This window comes from Tilletiopsis washingtonensis (assembly GCF_003144115.1).
Source record: "Tilletiopsis washingtonensis strain MCA 4186 unplaced genomic scaffold FA09scaffold_13, whole genome shotgun sequence".
Classification (NCBI taxonomy): Eukaryota; Fungi; Basidiomycota; class Exobasidiomycetes; order Entylomatales; genus Tilletiopsis; species Tilletiopsis washingtonensis.
In genome coordinates, this window is record NW_020312010.1 from 1 (window position 1) to 19,543 (window position 19,543).

The window sequence follows — 19,543 nt, forward strand, 5'->3', positions numbered from 1 at the left end:
AAAGCTTAGCAAATTTCAGCATCCCTGGCATCTGGGGGCCTCCACCACCTGCCCAAGTGGTAGTTTCCATCCCTGGTGGGCACCGCCTTGTAACCCAAAGACACTCTGCTGCCCTGCTGTTCTCCAAGCGCAGCAGTGCCCTAACCCTCATCCCCTGCCATACTCTGCCCCTCTGCTGCGCCTGTCACACCCTCTGCCACTCCCTGCTGCTCTGCTGCTCTGCTGGCAAAGCCTGCGCTCTGCTGCACTTGTTCTGCTTGCCCTGCTGCTGGGTGATCTTCTGCTGCTGCTGCATGACAGCCACACAACATTCTGCTGCTGCCAAGTCTGCTGCTGTGCTCTAGGCATGCCTGCAGCGCTTTAACCCTACTTCTCTGCCATGCCCTGCTGCGCTTGCCATACTTCTTGCTGTCCCTTGTTGTTCTGCTGCACTCTCCTGCCCTCTGCCCTGCTGCCCAGTGACATTCTGCTGACATGCTGCTGCTGGCCTGGCCCTCTCTGCTGGGCTCTGGGGCTGCTGTGCTGGGTGCATGAGGTGGTGGAGGGAGAGGAGGAGAAGACGTGCGACTGGCCTGTCCAAGTTTGAACAGGCCCGCTGCCGGCCAGCGAGACGCGCACGGACGGCCTGAGCGCCACGGCGCGCGGCCAGCAGCCGAGCCGAGGTGAGGCGCTCTGGCTGGCGCTGCCGCGCCCACCGCGGTCCAACACCTTGCGCCTTCTCTCTCTCACCACCACCATCCCTCTCGCACCCATCGGCGCTGCACGCATCCCGACGCAGCGCGCAGGATCTTTGCACCGTGCCTCGCGGTGGCCACCCTTTCGCCGCCCGTCCGCCGCGCAAGCCGCTCCACGCTGCCAGCGCCCGCTCTGCCGCTCGTCCGCCGCTCAGGCCTCTCGCACTTCCCTCTGCCGGCCGGCCGCCACACGTGGCCCTCTTCGGCGGCGCTCTTCGGCGGCGCTCTTCGCGCCCATCTGCCGGCCCTGGCGGCACGACGTTCGTCACCGAGGCCAACCCCTCGTCTGCCGTTCCTTTCGCTCTGGCCAGCCGCCTGCCATGCCGTCGTTCGTGGCGTCGGCCCGCCGCCGCAGCACGCAGCCGCAGCCGCACGGCGCCGCGCCGTCCAAAGTCGCCGGTGCGATCGCAGCGCACGAGGCCGCGACGGCGCCGCTGCGGCAAGTACCCGGCGAGGCCAATGCGCCGCCGACACGGAGGAGCTCGCGAGCACCGGCCTCGGCGCCGTTCCCGCGCAGCTCGCCGTCGCCAGCCTCGTCGCCGGCGCTGGCAGCGAGTGCGCTGGCTAGAGCCTCGTCGCCAGCGCTCGCCGGTGCGCTCGCCAAGGCCCCGTCGCCGTCCCTTGCCGCAGCGGCACTGGCTGCTCGGCGGCCCGAGAGCCGCGCGAGCACGCAGAGCGCCGCGACGGCCGGGCACGGTGCAGAGTCAGCCGCAGCAGCGACGTCTAGCGCTCAAGCACCGCCAGGCGGCCTGGGCATCGAGCTGGGCGCGCCCGAGGAGGACGTCGTGGGTGAGTGACGCGCCGCTCTGCCGCAGATGCCCTCTCTGACCTCGTACTAGCCGCGCTGCAGCGCCAGCTGCTCGAGCTCCAGGCCCTCGTGGCGCAAAAGGACGCACTCATCGCCGAGCTGCAGCCCGCCGAGGAGTCGGAGCTGCAGCCCGGACCGCAAAAGGACCGGCTGGCACCGACGTCGCGGTCGCGCGCATCGATGCCGCCGTCGCCGCGCGTGCCCTCGCCCCTGTCACCGCGCGTGCGGACGTCGTCGCTCGAGGAGGTCCTGTCAGACGGGCGGTCGTCGCCGGAACTCCAAGCCGGGGCCGCATCGTCGCTGCGGGCCGGAGCCGCATCGCCCCTCGCCGGGTCGCCGCGGCCGCTCGCGGGCTTCCGTGCGCCGACCATCGCCAGCGAGGCGCGCTCGCAGGCCCGGCGGGTGAGCGCCGCAAACGGCGATGCCCCGCAAGGCTCGCCCAGCGGCGCGTCGGGCAAAGTCATCCAGCAGCTCACTGCCGAGCTTGCCACCACAAGAGAAACGCTCGACGCCACGCGCGTGACGCTGCGCACGGCGCAGCGCAGCGCGACGGCCGGGCAGCGCACGCTCGACGACACCAAGGCCGCGCTCATCCGCTCGCGCGCGGAAAACGAGCACGCGGCGACGATGCTCGCGCGCAAGGACCGCACCGTCGCCGACGCCCTCGAGCGCGCGCGCAAGGCCGAGGCCGAGGCCAAGGAGCTCGGGCGTGCGAGCCGCGAGTGGGGCGCGCGCGTGCGCGAGGTCGAGGCGGAGCTCGGCGAGGAGCGGCGGCGCAAGCAAAAGGCCGAGGCCGGCTACGAGGCCATTTCGGCGGCGTGGAAGACGACGCGCGACGCGTGGCGCACCGAGATCGCCGCCGCCAAGGGCGAGGTGGCGGCCAAGATCGCCGAGGGCCGCGCCGAGGTCGACGCGATGCGCGCGCTCTTCGACCAGGCCAAGCACGAGTGGCGCAGCCGCGAGACGGAGCAGGCGAGCCTCGACGAGACGCTCGCGCGCCTGCAGGCCGAGCGCACCAAGGCCGAGGAGGTCGTCGGCACACAGGTGCGCGAGCTCGTCGAGCGCCTCGTCGCGCACGAGGCCGAGACGCGCGGGCAGGAGGAGACGCTGCGGCAGTGCGAGCAGGACGTGCAGCGCATGATTCGCCTGGCGCGGCAGGGCGACGTCGCCGCCGACGTCGCGTAGAGTGCGCTACAGCGGCGACCGCCTGGACTTCCCCTTTCCCTTCACGACATGCCCCTTCATATGCCACCAGTCACCCCATACCCATCATCATCTCACTTTGAGATTCGCGCGCAGTGTGTGACGATGCCGATACGCCGCCGCTCAGCGGCGGATGCCCTGCGGGCGCGCGCCCGTGCCTGGCCGGCCGCGCCGCGATTGCGCTGCGGGAGAGGGTCAGCACACCACGCAGGTCACGTCGACGCCACGACGCACCACGCAGGATCGTCGCACGGCCACGCGCCGAGCCGATGCCGCGGCCCTTCATCGCATTCGGGCCCACACGCTTGAACACTAGGTCTCACGGTCAGCCATGGCAGGTGCGCATGCCTGCGCGCGCACTCACTCGGCGCCTGCTGCAGCATGTCGGGCACGACGATGAAGCTGTGGAGGTGTCAGCGAGATGGCAGTGGTCCAGAGCGCCCATATGGCGCGTCGAAGGGGCAGCAGGGATTCAGAGAGCGATGGCACTTCGCCTGATCCCTGCGCCGCCGCTACTCCATCGAGTCGCGCTCATGCCGCCGCCGCTCCTCCCGCCTCGCGTTGTTGTCAAGGTCCTCCCTCGCATGTATGCCGCTCCTGTCGGCCTCGTCGCGATGGACGCCTTCGCCGGCGCCTTGCGTGGCTCTGACGGCATCTCCGCACGCCCGCCAGTCTCCCCTCTGCACCGCGCTGTACATGCCGGGCCTGCACCTGCCCGCCGCTCGCGTACCCGCTCCACACCGATCCCCGCATCTTGCCCGCCTGTCAACTCCGCACCTGTCCACCTCTGCCTGCCCGCTCTTGGCATGGCGACTCACCGGATCATGCTGCCGCGGATGTAGATGCTCTCCAGCCGGCTCTGCTTGCCGTCGCGCGCCGTGCACGTCACCTCCTTCATCGCGACGTTCATGTTGTCCTCCGCTGCGGCGCACCGTCAGCTCACGCCCTGCAGCACCGGGCATGCTTGCTCACCCTCGTGCAGCTTGCCCCGGTACGAGGCACCGCCCTTGACCTCAATCGTCACCACATGGCCCGCTGCCTCGTGCAGGAGCTTGATCGTCACGGCCGAGCCGGCAGACATGGCGGCGGCGAAAGGAGGTGCGCGGTGAGGTGCGGCGGGGACAGTCGGGCTAGGTCAGGAGTGCGGCAGGAGCTGTAGGCAGAGGAGCAGGCAGCAATGCGGGCAGTCGAGGTGGAGAGGTGGTGGTCGCAAGGCCAGGCGCAGGTGCAGCGGCGCGCGTCGCGATGGAGGTGCCCGGCGCGCGACTCCGATGTTGCCGCCCGCGCCGCGCGCCTCTGGCTCACAGCAGCCACCCCTCCGCCACTTCGCACCCTCGTCAGATCGGCATGGCGCATGCTTGTGATCTGAGATTAGACTCAAAATCATGCGACGCTTCATCGCAGGCGATGGCGGCACCGCAGTGCTCGCTTTGCTTCAGATCTCGACTTACACGCACTTCATCCGCCGCGTGGCCTCCCCCGCATCAGCAAGCGGCGCGTCATGCACCGCCTTGATCACACTACTCATCACGCTGCGTGTTCAACCTGAGCGAGTCTATTCTATGATGCTGTAATACATATGGGGGAGTCCGGAGTGGTGGTGGCGCGATGTACCGAGGTAGTAGTGAGATGTGCCACGGCTGTCGACGCTCTGCGCTCTGCAGGCCGTCGACGCTCTGCGCTCTGCAGGCCGTCGACGCTCTGCGCTCTGCAGGCCGTCGACGCTCTGCGCTCTGCAGGCCGTCGACGCTCTGCGCTCTGCAGGCCGTCACGCAGGACACGGCGCCTTCTCGCGCAGATACGAAGGCCGCTCGCCGTACGGCTCGGCGTGCAGGCCCTCGCTCGGGCTCGCCGGGCGCGACGGCGTCCACGGCGGCGGCTCGCTGCCCTCCTCGTGCGCATCGATCCACGCGCCGGGCGCCGTGGGCGCGCCGCCGAGGAGGCGCTGCTCGGCCTCGGTGAGCTCCTCCGTCGTGCGCCCGCAGTTGCACGTCTGGTGCCCGCCGGGCGTGCGCGGCGGCAGGTGGCTGTTCGCCCACGGGTACGACGACGGCAGCGAGCGCGGCGTGTTGGTGCCGGAGGCCGGCGCCGTCATGACGCTCGTCGTGGCGTGCCCGGCCGTGTGCGCAGGCGTAAAGGAGAGCCCAGAGCGCCCGCGCCGCGACGGCGCCGAGCTCGACGCCTCGTGGCTGGGCCCGGGCGAGCCGGTGCCGCGCTCGGGGCTCGAGTTGCGCGAGCGCCGCCCGTGCAGAAACGCCGAGAAGCTGCTGCCCGAGTGCGGCAGGTGCGGGCGCGTCGGCGACGGGTCGCGGCTCGCCGGCCGCGAGCCCGGCGCCGAGCGGTTGGGCGGCGCGTGCGTGACCGGGCCCGAGGCGTGCGGCAGCGCGGCCCGCAGCGTCTGCGCGAGGCGCCAGTGGTCGACGTCGGCCTGCGTCGGGTTGCGCGCCGTCGGCGGCGTGGGGCTCGACGGCCGCGAGTTGCTCGGCGACTCGAACGAGTACGGCGGCAGGTGGATCGTGTCAAACGTGCAGCAGCACGACGGGATGACGGTGCTGCGCCGCATGCTGAACACCTGCACCTTGGGCTTGCCGCGCGACTCGGACGCCTCGCGCTCGTCGATGACGGAGAGGCGCGAAAAGTACACCTCGACGCCGAGGTCGTGCGAGACGCGAATGTCGCTGCGCGAGCCGCGCACCGTGCTTGGGCGCATCGCATTGTCGTCGGGCATGCGCACCGTCGTGCGGACGCGGTAGGCATGCGCCGGCACGCCGGCGGCGCTGCGGCCCAGCGGCGAGCTCGGGCTGAACGGCGAAAAGGAGCTGTGCGAGGCGGCGCCCTGGTACGCGTGCGCCGCGCGGCCGGGCCGCCCAGGCGTGTCCTCGCCCTGTGCCAGCCAGAATGCATCCTCGGGCACGATGTGCGGCTCGGCCTGCTTGGCCTTGTACGGCATGTAGCCCTTCTCCCACAGGCGCAGCTTCTCGACGGGCAGCTTGAGCCAGCCCTTGCGCAGGTCCGAGTACAGCTCGACGGTCTGCTCGAGGAACACGCGGATGACGTGCACGCTGAGGCCGGGCGGCGGGTCCGGATGCAGGATGCTCAGCGTCGCCGTGCCGCCGACGGTCAGCGAGGCCGACGTCAGCGACACCGACAGCGGGCCGAGCGCCTCGTGCACGTCGTGGTACTGAATGTCGAGCGGCACGGGCCCGCCGTCGGGCGTCGCCTGCACAATGACAAAGACCTCGCGCCAGATCGACACGGCGCTGCGCCCGCGCCCGGCGCCGAGCGCCGTCGCCGTCACCACGTAGCGCACGCGCCCGTGCCGGTAGCGCTCAAACGGCGGCGACGACGAGGGAATGATGAAGCTGAACTCGAAGCTGCGCCAGGGGTCAGCACAGCACCGCGGGCTCTGCCGCTGCGACGCACCCATGCAGGCCCTTGTCCAGGTGAATGCCGTCCTCCGCCTCGCCCTCCTGCGGGCCGCCGAGCGGCGACACGGCGGGGCTCTCGCGCGCCTTGCCCTTGCCCTTGCCGACGCGGTGCGCGTGGCTCAGGCCGCCGCTGCCGTCCGACGTGATCTCAATCGTCTTGTCGAGCAGCACCTTCTCCTCGTGCCGCACATGCGGCGCCGCGGCGCCGGCGACGGGCTCGGGCAGCGAGAGCGTCTGCAGCGCCTGCAGCTGCACGCGCAGGGCGGGGATCGTGCGCTCCGACTGGGGCTTGTCAGCATACATCAGCACTGCTACTGCAGCGCAACTCACGGGCGCACGCAGCTCCACCACGCCGCGCAGCGTCTGGTCCTCCCCCGGCAGGTCGCTGTTCGCCGGCGGCGGGTGGATGAAGATGTCCTCGGAGACGAGGTGCAGGCTGATCTCGCACGGCGCGTGGATCACGGAGCTGAACATGGCGGCGAGGGGTGCAGCGAGGCGCTGCGCTGCGCAGGGCGCGGAGAAGTGTACCTCAGCCAAGCGAAGGTGGGCGGCAAGGCGGGCTTGAGAGGCTCGAGATGGTGGTGAGGAGGTGAGGGCGTCGGCGTCGCTGCGCTCGGCGTTCTGGCTGCGCCCCCAGGCGCGCCCGAAGTTGCGCCGAGCGTGCGGGACCGGCGGCCTGCGTGGCTGACGTGCTGGTCTCGCCTGCGGCTGCACGCTGACGGCGGCGGCGCGGTGGGCGCGAGATTAGCCGCGGCGAGATACAGATGCAGATCCGCAGGCGCCGCACCGGCAAAGGTCACCGACGAGCGCCGAGCCCCACGCGCCGCTTCCTTCCTCCACACCTCTCGCCATGCCGCACCCCGTGTGAGCACGCCCCCTCCGCAGCGCCGCACGCCTCGCACTCACACCCGCGCAGGACCGTCGCGACGTGCTCGCTCAACCAGTGGGCCCTCGACTTCGACGGCAACCGCGAGCGCATCCTCGCGTCCATCGCCGAGGCACGCCGGCGCGGCGCGACGCTGCGAGTCGGCCCCGAGCTCGAGATCCCGTGAGTGGAGCGTGCGGCGCGCGAGGCCCCGCCGCTGATGCCCCCCTCAGCGGCTATGGCGTGAGTGCAGCTGCACCCGGCCCACCGCCGCCGCTCACCCCGCGCAGTGCTTCGATCACTTCCTCGAGGGCGACACGACGCTGCACAGCTGGCAGGTGCTCACGCAGATCCTCGCCGGCGAGGCGACGCGCGACATCATCGTGGATGTGGGCATGCCGGTGATGCACCGCTCCGTGCTCTACAACTGCCGCCTGCTGCTGCACAACTCGCGCGTGCTCCTCATCCGCCCCAAGATGTGGCTCGCCAACGACGGCAACTACCGCGAGATGCGCTACTTTACGCCCTGGACGCGCCGCGGCGAGACCGACGAGTTTGCGCTGCCGGCGATGGTGCAGAGGGTGGCCGGGCAGGAGACGACGCGCTTCGGCGACGCCGTGCTGCAGACGCGCGATACGACGGTCGGCGTCGAGCTGTGCGAGGAGCTCTTCACGCCCGCGAGGTGAGTGTGGTGGAGCTGTACCTCGTCCGTGCCCTGACGCCCGCGCAGCCCGCACATCGCGCAGGGCCTCGACGGCGTCGAGATCTTCATCAACTCGTCGGCGAGCCACCACGAGCTGCGCAAGCTGCACCGGCGCGTCGACCTGATCAAGGAGGCGACGCTCAAGGTGAGCCGCCTGCGTGCCGCCGCTGGGGCGCTGCTAATCCGCTGCAGCTCGGCGGGGTGTACCTGTACGCCAACCAGCAGGGCTGTGACGGCGACCGGCTGTACTACGACGGCTGCCCGCTCATCGCGTGCAACGGCGCCGTCGTGGCGCAGGGCACGCAATTCAGCCTCGACGACGTGCAGGTCGTCACGGCGACGCTCGACCTCGACGATGTGCGCGCAGCGCGCAGCGCCCGCTCGCGGGGTATGCAGTCGGTGAGCGGCGCCGCCGTCAACGAGGGCCGCGGCTACGAGCGTGTGCGCGTCGATTTTGAGCTCGGCGCCAGCGCCGCGCCCGACGTGCTCGCGAACGGAGACGATGTGCCGTTCCTCGAGCCGCGGCCGACGACCGAGCCGGTTGACGTCTTCTACCACTCGCCGGAGGAGGAGATCGCGTGAGTGCGTCCGGCTTGACCTCTATCTTTACTGACATCGCGCAGCCTTGGGCCGGCGTGCTGGCTGTGGGACTACCTCCGGCGCTCGCGCACGCAGGGCTACTTCATTCCCCTCTCGGGCGGCATCGACTCGTGCGCGACGAGCGTCATCGTGTTCAGCATGTGCCGCCTTGTGCACCAGGCCGCCACGGCGCCCGACTCGCCGACGCGCACGCAGGTGCTCGACGACGTGCGCCGCATCGCCGGCGAGCCCGAGGGCAGCACGTGGGTGCCGCGCGACGCGCAGGAGATCAGCAACCGCCTCTTCGTGACGTGCTACATGGGCACGCAGAACTCGAGCGCCGAGACGCGCGACCGCGCGCGGGACCTTGCCGCAGCGATTGGCTCGTGAGTCGCCCGGCCGAGACAGGGTCACACCAGGCTCACCTCCCCCTCCCGCAGCTACCACATCGACCTCAACATGGACATCGTCATCGACGCCATCATCACGCTCTTCACGGCTGTGACGAGCCGGACGCCGCGCTTCAAGGTGCACGGCGGCTCGGCGGGCGAGAACCTCGCGCTGCAGAACATCCAGGTGCGCCACCAGCCGAACGCCCTCGTCCACTGCTGACATGCCTGCAGGCCCGCCTGCGCATGCTCCTGGCATACATGTTCGCACAGCTCGTGCCGTGGGTGCGCGGCCGGCCCGGCGGGCTGCTCGTGCTCGGCAGCGCCAACGTCGACGAGAGGTGAGCCGCATGGTGCAGCCGGCACAGCTTGACCTGACACCTGCTCAGCCTGCGCGGCTACCTGACCAAGTACGACTGCTCGTCGGCCGACCTCAACCCCATCGGCGCCATCTCCAAGACGGACCTCAAGCGCTTCATCGCGTACGCCGGCGGCGCCTTCGAGCTGCCGATCCTCGAGAGCTTCCTGAACGCAACACCCACGGCCGAGCTCGAGCCGATCACGCACGACTACGTGCAGGCCGATGAGGTGAGCCGCCCGCCCGCTCGTGTCGTATCGCCGTGCTGACGTCGCTGCTGCAGGCGGACATGGGCATGACGTACGACGAGCTCAGCATCTTCGGGCGCCTGCGCAAGGTCGGCAAGGCCGGGCCGTATTCGATGTTCTGCAAGCTCGCACAGGAGTGGGGCACGCAGCGCAGCCCGGCCGCCGTGAGTCCGGCCCACGCTGCCGCTGCACACACACTGACCCCCGCGCACAGATCGCGGAGAAGGTCAAGCTCTTCTTCTTCGAGTACGCGCGCAACCGGCACAAGATGACGACGCTCACGCCCAGCTACCACGCCGTGCGTCCCCCTGCCGCTGTCAGCCGCTACCTCTCCTCACCCTCCGTCCCCCGCAGGAGTCGTATAGCCCCGACGACAACCGTGAGCCGTGCGCAGCTCGCCTCCGCACACGCGCTGACGCCCGCCGCAGGCTTCGACCTCCGGCCGTTCCTGTACCCGTCGCGCTTCCCCTTCCAGTTCCGCCAGATCGACCAGCTGGCGGCCAAGGTGAGCGGACGTCGCTGCTCGTCGTCGTGCCCGCGCTGAGCCCATCCCGCAGATGCCCGACCGTTCCGTCGCAGCGGACAAGTGATCACCCTAGACTGTCACATCCGGATAGACGCCTCGCAATGCACATCATGCCTCGCGCCTCATCTGCGTTGCCTGCGCCGGGCGCTGCGTGCCGTTCGCTTTCCACTCACCGAGTCGGCAGCACGGCTTAGGGCCACGGGATGAGTGCTTCGGCAGCCTCTCGTCCGGTGCGTCCTTTGTGCTGAGAGCGCGCGCGCGGCGCGCGTTGCGCTCTGCACTGCTGTTTCCTTCCCATCACACCACCTGTAGCACACGCCTCTGGTGGTTCGTGCCTGTAGGTGCCGCTCGTGCACTCCCAGCACCTCGTCATGGCCCGTGGGGCTCCCACATCGCGCGGCGGATGTGATCGCGTGCTGGGGGACCCAAGCAACGTCGTGCGCGCAGCGTGTGATCCCGCGGGCGGGCAGCGAGCGCTGAGCAAGGCCGCACCCAGCGGTTTGACGCACGCTCATCAACGGCGCTGACAAGCCGGCGACGCCGCAGTGCAGTGTCGCTGCGACGCTCTGCGCAGGGAGGGGCCGCAGTGCCGCCGGCATCTGTGAATGAGCAAGCACTCTACGTGCCATTTCGCGGCGTGCGTGAGACGCGCGATGAAAATGCTGCTTTGTTGCAGCCGGCGCGAATCCCAGACGGCTTTGCACGCGTTTGCGGTTCGTCTCGGCGGCAATTTGCGCCGCGCTCTCGTCCCTTCGCTACAGGTGCAGTTTTCGCGCGCGCAGCGACAGTGTGCGGGCTTTTCTGGCGAGCTCACCGAGCAGTGTTGCCGCGGGGCGAGCGACGAGGCTACGGAGCCCCCGGCAAGAGCGCTCAGCGCTATGTTGAAGGCGGTCCGCATCATCCAGAGAGGTCAGGCGCCGCCGGCAGTCACCAGGCTGGCGATGCGAAGATCAAGGACGGCGTCGAGTGCCTGGCCAGCAGCGATAGCAGCGGGACAGCGCGATACGGCTCGCCACACGCGCGAGATGGAGCCAGGAGGTGCTCATGAGGCGAGAGAGGGCATCGCGAGCCCTGCAGCGTCTTCGCGGCGTTGCGGAGGGCAGGATAGGCAGCGCGCCGGTGCAGCAGCAGAGCACGCGACCCGCCGCGCGCCGCCGCCGCTAAGGCCGATTTGGGGCGGTGGCACGTGACCTGGCGCGAGGTCACGGCTGGCCAGTGCACCGCCGCCCCACCGCTGTTGGCCCGCGCCGGGCTGCCCCTTCCTCCCGACCACCACCCGCTGCGGCTTGCCTCGACCCCTCTCGGCCCTCTCCTGCTGTCGCGATGACGTCCTTCTCCACCAATCCGCTCTCCTTTGGCGGCTCGCCGGGCGCCGCCGACGACGAAGACCCATGGGGCTCGGGCGCGGCCGCCGCCGCCTCCACGTCATCTGCCCAGCTGCCGCCGAGCTCGACGCTCTCGGGCACCGGCTTCGCCAGCCAGGAGCTCTTCGGCGGCACCCAGTTCAGCATCCCGGATCCCGACGCGCCGCCGCCGGTGGATGACGCCGGCGGATGGGGCGTGCCGCAGTACGGCGCTGCGCCGTCGCGCCCGTCGGCACCCGCGGCGAGCCCGTTCGGCGTCGGTGCCTCTGCGCGCGACGACGAAGGCCTGTTCGGCGTGGCGTCGAGCTCGAACGGCGCCTTTGCGTCGCGGCCAGCAGCTCCGCCTGTCCGCCAGCTGTCGCCCTCGCCGCCGCCGCCGCCGACGCGCCAGCCGCCTCCACAAAGCGTGGTGCCCGAGCAGCAGCAGCACGGCGGCTTCTCCTCGGCGCAGACGGCGCCGGGCGGGTCGCGCTTCACGGCCTCGCGCCCCTTCTCGTCGCACACGCCCTCCTCGCTGATGCCGGCGCAGGGCGGGCCGCAGGGCTCGCTTGTGCCGGGCTACCCCGTGCCCACGCCAAACTACGGCTCAACGGCGTACTCGCCGTTTGCGCGCGTCGAGAGCCTCAACGAGCGGCGCGAGGCCAACGAGGAGATGTATGGCGTGCCGGAGAACTTCCTCGAGGTCGAGGTGCGCAACCCGCTCACACACGGTATGTCACCCGTGGTGGAGGCTGCGGCACAGTGCTCATCCCGCGCGCGCAGGCTTTGGCCGCAAGCAGTACACCGACTACGAGATCGTGACACGGGTGCGTCGACTCTGACCGCGCTCTGCCGCGCCCGCTCACCCCCGCGCAGACCAACATCCCGGCCTTCCGCGTGCGCTACTCGAGCGTCCGGCGCCGCTACTCGGACTTCGAGTACTTCCGCGACGTGCTCGAGCGCGAGAGCGCGCGCGTCAACATCCCGCCGCTGCCGGGCAAGGTCTTCACGAACCGCTTCGCCGACGATGTCATCGAGGCGCGCCGCGAGGGCCTCGAGCGCTTCCTGGTCACTGTCGCGGGGCACCCGCTGCTGCAGGTGCGTGAGCTGCTGCATCCTGCGCCGGAGGTGCTGATGCGGCTCTTCCAGACCGGGTCCAAGATCCTCACCGAGTTCCTGCAGTCGTCGGCCTGGCAGGCGCGCGCATGGTAGTGCGCCGCTGCTGCTCCTGGCACGGCGGACCCAGCAGGCGCGGGAACGACGATGCGAATGTCGGATGAGATCAGTCATGCGCATGGAAGAGGGGACAGATCGCCGCACGCGCACGAGGGGAGCGATAGAGTTAAGACACTTGGTGAGGTACATAGGTAGAGGAGGGTATCCTGCGCTGTGCGGAAGCTGCGCCGGACGCTGCGCCGGACGCTGCGCCAGACTAAAGGTCCGAGTGCGAGGCGCCGTTGGTGTGCACGTGCAGCTCGGAGCGCGCGTCGCCGTTCTGGTCGATGGACGCATCGTCGGGCGGCGCCACGGCGAGCAGCTCCTGCAGGCGCAGGATCTCCTGCTCGCGCTGCCGGATCTTGCGCTCGTACTCGCGGCGCTCGCGCTGCACCGTGTTCATCTGGCGGGCGCGCCAGAGCTCCTCGAGGCCGCGGCGCTGCTGCTCGAGCGTGGCAGCCTGCTTCTGCGCAGGCGCGTCGCGGCCGATTCGTCAGCGGCGAGGATTGCGTTTTGCAGTAGCGGGGGACACACCTTCAGAGCGGCCACGTCGCGGCGCGAGCGCCACAGCTCCGCCTCCGTGACGGTGCCGATGGCGCTGGCGCTGGTGCTGGAGTCCGCGGGGCTTGCGTCGAAGTCCGGCGCGGGCACGGGCATGGAGCGCCGGCGTGCAGCGCGGCCGTCCTCGTCAGACAGTACGGCCTCGGTGTGCTCCTCAGCGCCGTTGAGCGCTGGCGCAGATGCGCCATTTTCAGGGGCCGTCTCGCGTCTCTCCGTGCTGGGCCGAGGCAGAGGCGCGCTCGGGGTCGTCGTCGCGGCAGAGTCGAAGCGCTCGGCGGCCGCACGAGCGCACGGGCGTGCCGGCTCGCTGGTGTCCTGAACCAGGCCCGTGAGCTGTGCCGAAGAGCTTCCAGCTGCTACTGCAGCTTCGGCGCCTGCGATGACAGCGGTGCTGTTGAGGCCCATCCCGTTCTCCGTCGCGCCGTGCGAGTCCGCCTTGCCTTCGCCGCGAAGACCACCGGCGCCAGCAGCAGCATCGAGCGACGTGACCGGGCTGCGCAGCGGAGACACAACCTTGACCGCTTTGCTTTGCGTCACAGCGATGTTGCTGCCCGCCTGCCTGGCGGCGAAGAAGCCGGCGCGCTGCTGCTCTCGGCGCGCCTGCTCGGCGGCATCCCAGCCGATGGGCGGGTCCGCGGCGAGCACCTCGACGAGCGACAGGCGCCGGCTCTGGGACGCGAAGCTGAGGTGCTCGTTCGAGCCGGCGCTCTCCACCGTCGTCGGCGACTTCGACTCGCGCGACGGACTGCCCGAGGACTGCGTCGCCGTGCGGTCCATGGCCTTATCGCTCCCAGCCACCCCGCCCAGGCGACCATTGCCGTTGCCGCCGGCGAAGGTGTTTGCAGAGCGCGGGCGGCCGAGCGAATCCGTGGAGCTCACATTGTACGCAGCGTCCGTGGCAGGAGCGGACACGGCATGAGCCTCGCCGTTCGCGCCGCTGACTGGCTGCGCCGACGCGACTGCTTGATCGCCGTCTGGCGCCGCGCTCGCAGCAATCTGGCCACGCGATCGCTTCGACGAGAGTCGAGGTGCCGGACGCAGCTGGCCGGGCGCTTCTTGCGGCAGCAGAGCCTGTGCGGGCGGCTGGACCGAGCCGCTGGCCATGCATTCGGCAGAGGGCCGCTCCGAGATGTTCGAGAGCTGGGTGCGCGGCGTGAAGGGCTCGTTGACAACGTCGAAGTGGCTGCGCAGTGTGCGTGTCAGCGCAGCCTTGCGCCCTCCCAACATTAAAGACGCACAAGATGACGTCCGGCGCGTGCTCGTGCAGCTCGGGCTGTGACGCCTTGCCGAGTGCACTCGTGTGCCACAGGTGCAGTGTGTAGGACGAGGACGCCTCCTTGCGCGCATCCTCTGCAGCGGCATCAGCCAGGCCGCACGTCACCGCAGGCCGCACGACTCACCCTTGTCAGACACCCGGATGGCGCCGAGCGGCATGCGTACGCCGCCCGCAAATGCGAAGATTGCATCCTCGAGCTGAGCAGCGGGCACCAGCTCAGCCCCGGCCTTGGCCTCTTTCGTCGTCTCCTCCTTGCGCTTGCGGCCGAGCAGCGAGTGGCGCCTCTTCTCAGTCGAGACGCTCGCCGTGACAGGCTCCGGCGGGTAGCGTATCGCCTTGCCGTCGACTTGCAGGAGCGCGAAGCATCTGTCCGACGACAGTTCAGCAGCCGCGCCGCCTGCTGAGCGCTGCGTGTTCTCCGCCTGACGTTCTCTGACGATGCGCTCCTTGAGGCTGAAGCTCTTGTTCGCCGAGCCGTCGTCGCCTCTCAGCGTGCCTTTGCCCTCGCCCAGCACGGAGCAGATGTCTGGCAGCGAGCCTGCTGTCGCCGCGCTCCCGACCGAGCGGCCGACCCAGCGGGCGAGCAGGACGGCCGTCTTGCCCGGCCCGACATAGACGACGCCGCGTCGCAGGCGCGAGAGTGCCGCATCGTGGAGCGCCGCCGGGTAGAGCGAGGTGAGGTCCGGCGCGGGCAGCTCGAGCATGAACTCCTCGAGCGGCTTCGTCGGGAGCAGGCAGAGGCGTGCCTGGAAGCCCTTGGCGATCATGGCTGCGGCTGCGCGCAGGGCGAGGAGCCGTCGTGGCAGCTGGTGGTGAGCAGAGGCGAGAGCTGATGAGACCGCCTGCCTTTATGAGCTAGACGCAAGCCCGGCAAAGATCAGTCGCCGCGGCACGGTGGCCCGGGGCTCCTTGCCGGCAGGCTCCCTCTCTCCATCTGCGCGGGCCGCGGTCGGCCTTTCCAGTGCGGTGCCGCAGCAGAGCTGTGGATGCGCCATTTGCTGCCGCCACGGGGCGAGGACTCCGCCCCTATCGGCGAGCTGAGACAGATGAGGCACGCCCGCCCTGTGACTCTCGGGAGCGGGGCCTTGTGATCGTCGCGCTGAGGCTGCCGTCCGCTCCTCACTCAGCACATCGGCGGTCGAAGCTGACGAGTGGCGGGGCACGGCGACTCTTCCACATCTTCTCCGTGTACGAAAAGGCCTGCGCTGGCGCCCGATGCGCATGAGGCTTGACGAGAGGTGGCTCATCAGGGGCGGTCGAGAGGAGGCTCGAAAGACGGCACAGCCCCTGAGGCGATTGCCGTCGGGCTCTGGCCCCGCTCCCAGCGCGGCAGCACCCCAAAGCGATTGCCACGTGGCGCGCCTGAAGCGTCCGCGTGCTCTACGGCGGTGCGACATGGCACTCGACTACGGCGCCAGAGCGGCCGCACCGACGTGGGCGGGAAGCAAAACGACGCGTGGTGAGGTGGGCGGGTTGATGAGGTCGCACCCGGCGCGCTTCACATGCAGCGCGCGGCGGCTCCGTTCTGCCACACGGCATCGGCACCCTGCCGGATCATGCTACTGGAGCATCGGGGCTAGGCTCGATCGACGACGTCCAACATTGTGGCATGTAAGGGTCCTGCGCTGCTTGAGACGTTGCGCCAGACCAAGGATGTTGAGGTGGGACGCGAGCTCCACGCAGACGTAAGCGTCGTTCCCCACGGTCGGGCTGCCGCCGCGGCTCAACTAAAATTCTGGCGTGAAGCAGCTTGCCTTCCGACCACGCGTCGCGCCAGCCTCGTCCACCTGCCCTCCACCATCGCCCGCCCACCCCACAGTCTCACTTTGCGCGCCGACATCCGGGTGCTGCGTCTGCCGCTGTGAACGGCTGCCAGAAGCGCACCGCTTCCGCCCCACGCCGGCTCAGACGCCGCTGCTCGCGCTGCGCGCCGCTCTTCGTCCTCGGCCGCAGCACGCCCGCAGCGGGCTCCCGTCGCCATGCCGTCCTCCTCGAAGCGCAGCGCCACGGCGGGCAGCTCGCGCTCCGGCAGCGGCATGAACGCCGACGAGAAGGTTGTGTGGCAGGCAGCCATGAGCCGGCCGAACAATGTGCGTGGGCGCTGGCCTCCGCGCATCTGAAGGCCGATTGCTGACGCGCGTGCGCCGCAGACGCTCACGGACCTCAAGGACATTGAGCTGGACATCGACCGCCAGCTCGCCGCCATCAATGGGCTGCTGCGCAAGAGCCTCTTCACCGCGAGCAAGGTTGGGGGCGCGATGCACTACACGGCCGTGAGCAAGGGCGAAGCCAGTGTGTGAGTTGCTGGAGTCGGCGCGTTGGACGGGCAGTCTGCGCGCGGAGACATCCGGTGGGATGCGCAGGCCGACGGGGTTGTCACTGCAGCTGTCTGCTGCTTGGCTCTGTGCTGACGCTGCGACAGAATGGGCTCCATGGAAGGCGACGAGGGCATCATCTACTCGCTCATCAAGGACTCGGGCACCGAGGGCATTTGGACGAAGCAGCTCAAGACGCGCTCGAATCTGCACCAGTCGGTCATGACGCGCTGTCTCAAGAACCTCGAGCAGAAGCAGCTCGTCAAGGTGGTCAAGAGCGTCAAGGTGAGCCGGCGCGTGCCACGCCAGCATGTGCACTGCTGACTCCCCCCGGCAGTTTCCGACACGCAAGATCTATATGCTCTACGGCCTGACACCCAGCGTCGAGCTCAGCGGCGGGCCGTGGTACACAGACAACGAGCTCGACACGGCGTTCATCGAGCAGCTGTGCCTCATGCTGTACCGCCACATTGCCAACGAGGTGAGTCCGCGCGGCGTGGCGTGCGGCACGACTCCGCTGAGGCGCGAGCCGCCTGCAGACATGGCCGTCGAGCGACGCGCAGGGCAACTCGCTCGGCCCGCTCTACCCGGCCTCGCACACGGCGAAGCTGCCTACTGCTCCCGCATGCCTGCGCTGGCTCAAGGCACGCAAGGTCACCGACATCCCGCTCGGCGTCGAGGACGTGCAGTCGCTGCTCGACGTGCTCGTCTTCGACGAGAAGATCGAGAAGATCCCGTGCATGCCTGGCGGCGGCGACGGCGGAGGTGGGAAAAAGGTGTACGACGCCGACTACCGGCCCGGCAGCGTCGACGGCATGGAGACGCAGAGCTCGAGCAGCTCGTCGTCGGGCAGCGACAGCGGCTCGGAGAGCGGCAGCGACAGCGGGAGTGACAACGGAAGCGAATCTGGTAGCGACAGCGGCCGCAGCAGCGGAAGCGCCAGCTCAGCGTCCGGCTCCGAGAGTGGCAGCGGCAGCGACGCGAGTAGCAGATCGGACTCGCGCAAGCGCAAGCGCAAGAGCAGCTCGAAGTCGTCGCGCAAGCGCTCAAAGTCCTCCAGCTCCAGCAAGAAGCGGCACAAGAGCAGCAGCCGCAAGTCGTCGCACTCGTCGCGCAAGCACCACTCCAGCTCGCGCAAGCGCTCGCGCTCCCGCTCGTCGTCCAAGCGCCACGGCAGCAAGAAGAAGCACCGCCACAAGTCCTCGTCGCGGGGGCGCGCCGTCAAGAACGCGGCACTGGGCGCCGTCGACGGCGACGACGACGACGTCGAGGAGATGTCGACGGCCGCAGCCGGCATGTACGTGTACCGCGCCCTCAAGCCGCTCGCCGTGCACGTGGGCTGGAGCGAGACGCCGTGCGGCGCGTGCCCCGTCTTCGACTTCTGCGAGCCGGGCGGCCCGGTCAACGCCGAGGGCTGCGCGTACATGGCGCAGTGGCTCGAGGTGCAGCACGCCGGCGACGAGCCGGAGCCGGACAGCGAGAGCGACAACGAAGACGCAGCAGGCAGCGGCGCAGAGGCGGGTACGAAAAGCCGCAAGTAGCAGCGCGCTGCTGCACCGCTAATAGCATACCACTCACGAGGCCGCGGGCAGGTGTGCAGAGGGCTCCCAGCATCTCGACTGCAGTCTTGACGCGTCTTGGTCAAGCAAGCTTCTTCGACTGAGAGGTAATATGGCTTGGGTAGAAGTACAGGATGCAAGTATACAGGGAGAGTGTGAGAAGAGGAAGGCCGAGGGAAAGCACAGAGGCGGAGGGCGGCACGTCACACTGGCTCGTAGCCCGCCCGCGAGTTGCCGGACACGGTGCGGACCAGATGGCGCCCGAACTCGCGGAACTGGGCGCGAGCTGCGTCAGACATGGGCCGAGATTCGCACGGCCACGGCGACGCACCAGATACGGACCCTCGCGCCACAGCTCGCCGCCCTGCCGCTGCACAGTCGCCTTGGCTGCGACGGCAAAGTCACGCACTGACTGCGAGAGGCCGTCCGGCACCATGGTGCGCGCCGCGCGCAGGCCGGCGGCCACCGATGTGCCGTCCTCCTCGGTGCTGCCTGGATTGGCGCTCTCTCGCCGAAGACGGAGGTAGCGTCCAGTCAAGTGCAGAGCGCCAAACACGAAAGACCTGCGTCAGTGCGATGCGTCAGTTGATGAGCGCAGACCAGGCTCGCAGCATGCCGGACGTGTCCTTGACGCCTGTCACACAAAACGTGCAGCACTCACAGGAAGAAGAGCCATGACCAGAAGCCCCAGCCGCCGCTTCCCTCCGCAGCCGTATCTCCACTGTCTGGCAGCTGCTTCTCGGGCTGCTCCGGCTCCGCGACGGGCGGCGGGCGCTCGCCTGGCGCGTGCGAGCAGGCGGAGGGCGTGTTCCACACAAGCCTGAGCACGCCGGCAATGGCGTCGAAGCCCTCGAGACGCGGCGGCGAGTCTGCAGCGATAGCGCGGTCGCAGACCATGTGCAGCTCTGTGCGCTGCACGACGTGGCCATACTCGGCGGCGTGCAGTGTCAGATTGAGGTGCCCTGTGGAGGCGGTCAGCGGAGCAGCTAACACGCAAGTGCTGTCGACTCACCATCGCCCTCGTGCACCTGCCAGTCGTGGTCGCGCGCCGCGTTCTGCACGAGCTGCGTCGTGTGCTCCACGCCGTCGAGCACGCTCACGACGCGCGTGCAGATGAGCGTCTCGGGGCCGCACTCCTCGTGCCCGCCGGCGTCGCGCAGCACGGCGCACAGCGAGCCGCGAATGTGCAGCTGCGTCGTGCTTGGCGGCGTGGCGGTCTCGGTGAGGAGCGAGAAGGGCACGGCGGGCAGCGAGTAGGCTGCGCTGACGTGTGGCGGCGCGAGCTCGCAGTCGAAGGCGCGCGCAGAGGCTGGTGGGGCCAGGAGTGCGAGGAAGAGCGCGTGCGGCGCGCGCGGGCGGCGCAGACGCATCAGGGCGGGGTATGCGGCAGGTGGGTCTGGGATGGTGGTGGTCGGGTGGAGGGCGGGACGCGC

At 69.6% G+C, this 19,543-nt stretch overlaps 8 protein-coding genes across 8 annotated transcripts; 4 read left to right on the top strand and 4 right to left on the bottom strand.

The window, feature by feature from the left end:
- Positions 1–1,626: 1,626 nt before the first annotated feature.
- On the top strand, positions 1,627–2,883 carry FA09DRAFT_47117 (hypothetical protein). The gene has a single exon (XM_025745679.1). The coding sequence runs from the start codon at positions 1,723–1,725 to the stop codon at positions 2,725–2,727; it is 1,005 nt and encodes a 334-aa protein (XP_025597526.1). The 5' UTR covers positions 1,627–1,722; the 3' UTR covers positions 2,728–2,883.
- On the bottom strand, positions 2,664–3,745 carry FA09DRAFT_330426 (hypothetical protein). The gene is made up of 5 exons (XM_025742597.1): positions 3,718–3,745; positions 3,564–3,666; positions 3,110–3,147; positions 2,980–3,057; positions 2,664–2,927 (listed from the first exon to the last, which is right to left on the bottom strand). Exons 2-5 carry the CDS (start codon positions 3,653–3,655, stop codon positions 2,869–2,871), a joined length of 267 nt encoding a protein of 88 aa, XP_025597527.1. The 5' UTR covers positions 3,656–3,666; positions 3,718–3,745; the 3' UTR covers positions 2,664–2,868.
- A 541-nt stretch (positions 3,746–4,286) lies between these two features.
- Positions 4,287–6,762, bottom strand: FA09DRAFT_330429 (hypothetical protein). The gene is made up of 3 exons (XM_025742598.1): positions 6,504–6,762; positions 6,169–6,455; positions 4,287–6,119 (listed from the first exon to the last, which is right to left on the bottom strand). Exons 1-3 carry the CDS (start codon positions 6,645–6,647, stop codon positions 4,514–4,516), a joined length of 2,037 nt encoding a protein of 678 aa, XP_025597528.1. The 5' UTR covers positions 6,648–6,762; the 3' UTR covers positions 4,287–4,513.
- Positions 6,763–7,010: 248 nt separating this feature from the next.
- FA09DRAFT_361087 (glutamine-dependent NAD(+) synthetase with GAT domain-containing protein) lies at positions 7,011–9,963 on the top strand. The gene is made up of 15 exons (XM_025745307.1): positions 7,011–7,037; positions 7,090–7,221; positions 7,272–7,281; positions 7,329–7,720; positions 7,769–7,886; positions 7,934–8,319; positions 8,365–8,706; positions 8,761–8,896; positions 8,944–9,050; positions 9,099–9,297; positions 9,351–9,479; positions 9,530–9,613; positions 9,670–9,694; positions 9,744–9,820; positions 9,873–9,963. Exons 1-15 carry the CDS (start codon positions 7,024–7,026, stop codon positions 9,903–9,905), a joined length of 2,184 nt encoding a protein of 727 aa, XP_025597529.1. The 5' UTR covers positions 7,011–7,023; the 3' UTR covers positions 9,906–9,963.
- A 1,759-nt stretch (positions 9,964–11,722) lies between these two features.
- FA09DRAFT_298405 (Phox-like protein) lies at positions 11,723–12,396 on the top strand (the record flags this gene model as incomplete). The annotated part of the gene is made up of 4 exons (XM_025740246.1): positions 11,723–11,915; positions 11,968–12,011; positions 12,061–12,282; positions 12,334–12,396. 4 exons carry the CDS (start codon positions 11,723–11,725, stop codon positions 12,394–12,396), a joined length of 522 nt encoding a protein of 173 aa, XP_025597530.1.
- A 148-nt stretch (positions 12,397–12,544) lies between these two features.
- On the bottom strand, positions 12,545–14,102 carry FA09DRAFT_330434 (hypothetical protein). Its single transcript, XM_025742599.1, has 2 exons — positions 12,942–14,102; positions 12,545–12,873 (listed from the first exon to the last, which is right to left on the bottom strand). Exons 1-2 carry the CDS (start codon positions 14,062–14,064, stop codon positions 12,617–12,619), a joined length of 1,380 nt encoding a protein of 459 aa, XP_025597531.1. The 5' UTR covers positions 14,065–14,102; the 3' UTR covers positions 12,545–12,616.
- Positions 14,103–16,007: 1,905 nt separating this feature from the next.
- FA09DRAFT_330435 (hypothetical protein) lies at positions 16,008–18,391 on the top strand. The gene is made up of 5 exons (XM_025742600.1): positions 16,008–16,326; positions 16,387–16,532; positions 16,659–16,836; positions 16,889–17,032; positions 17,091–18,391. Exons 1-5 carry the CDS (start codon positions 16,216–16,218, stop codon positions 18,090–18,092), a joined length of 1,581 nt encoding a protein of 526 aa, XP_025597532.1. The 5' UTR covers positions 16,008–16,215; the 3' UTR covers positions 18,093–18,391.
- FA09DRAFT_330436 (hypothetical protein) lies at positions 18,191–19,518 on the bottom strand. The gene is made up of 4 exons (XM_025742601.1): positions 19,123–19,518; positions 18,772–19,072; positions 18,442–18,673; positions 18,191–18,385 (listed from the first exon to the last, which is right to left on the bottom strand). The coding sequence occupies exons 1-4, from the start codon at positions 19,478–19,480 to the stop codon at positions 18,314–18,316; spliced, it is 963 nt and encodes a 320-aa protein (XP_025597533.1). The 5' UTR covers positions 19,481–19,518; the 3' UTR covers positions 18,191–18,313.
- Between the last annotated feature and the right edge of the window lie 25 nt (positions 19,519–19,543).